General features: G+C 40.6%; 1 protein-coding gene across 2 annotated transcripts in view; it reads right to left on the reverse strand.

Moving 5' to 3' along the window:
- Positions 1-72: 72 nt before the first annotated feature.
- The window catches only part of LOC103523696 (C3 and PZP-like alpha-2-macroglobulin domain-containing protein 8), a 10,525-nt gene continuing 9,514 nt past the window's right edge, over positions 73-1,083 (reverse strand). Inside the window, exon 2 of one of the 2 annotated variants that reach the window (XM_008488717.3) lies at positions 73-565. In XM_008488717.3, coding sequence (XP_008486939.2) covers positions 98-565 — 468 coding nt within the window. In that variant the 3' untranslated portion in view covers positions 73-97. The other variant, XM_026833079.1, reaches the window with a different exon arrangement.

A 1,083-nucleotide genomic window follows, 5' to 3' on the forward strand; every position in this document is an offset into this window, starting at 1 on the left:
AGAACCTATATTATAGCTATAAGAACATATATTATGAATTACTATAAGAGTAAAAAATAAAAATCCAAGCTATAAGAGCTGTTAAAGTACTGTATTGTCATACAAGCAGTCTTAGTATTTTATGTGCTACAAAAGCCAATAAAAAAAGAAAAAATAAAAAAAAATCCAAGCTATAAGAGCTGTTAAAAAAAATTGATACCAAATAAAACAGACCCATACCTACACCTATACCTTCGATAAACCACTCCCCCGCAGCGCCCCATCCCGTACACACCCCATAGTAATGTACCAGACACTTACCTTCAATAAACCACTCCCCCGTAGCACCCCATCCCGTACACACCCCATAGTAATGCACTGGAAACGGCTCAGGGTCTTGGTAACTCAGGAACGAGCTCGACTCCCCGTCATAACCCACGAATATCGTGCCGCCCCTGACCGTTATCCAGAAGCCCTTGTGTCCGGCTTCGGTCAAGATGCCGGGGGTTTCGACAGTGGCTACGTCCGGCTTTTGTTTGTTCTTCCGGATGGCGGACTTGCTGTTGTTCCATCCGCCGATAAACACCTGAGGGGGCGAAGGAGGGATTGAATTAACGTTGAAAAAAGAACTGGTAGATTTCACCAATTACTCAATGAGAGATTTCACTAATGGGAGATTTTTTAATGATCCAAAAAGGAGTCTTTAAAGATCCAAACAGGAGTTTTTGAAAACTCCTCCTTTTTGGATCACTGAAAACTTCTTTTTGGATTATTAAAAACTCCTTTCCGGCGTGAAGGAAAGTGGGTTCCCAGAGTTAAAAAGCCTTATTCGAAAAAAAAAAAACTCCTTTTTGGATTATTAAAAACTCCTTTTTTGATTATTAAAAATTCTCCCATTAGTGAAATCTTTCATGAAGTCATTAATGAAATCCACCATTAGAAGTATTTAGCCAGAAGAACTTGTGTCCGGCTCCGGTTAAGATACCGGGGGTCTCGACCGTGACTACGTCCAGCTTTTGTTTGTTCTTCCGGATGACAGACTTGCTGTTGTTCCAGCCGCCGATAAACACCTGAGGGGGAAGAGAAAATGAAAAAAAAAATAAT

Source organism: Diaphorina citri, unplaced genomic scaffold, assembly GCF_000475195.1.
Source record: "Diaphorina citri unplaced genomic scaffold, Diaci psyllid genome assembly version 1.1 scaffold33996, whole genome shotgun sequence".
In the NCBI taxonomy this organism is placed as follows: domain Eukaryota; kingdom Metazoa; phylum Arthropoda; class Insecta; order Hemiptera; family Psyllidae; genus Diaphorina; species Diaphorina citri.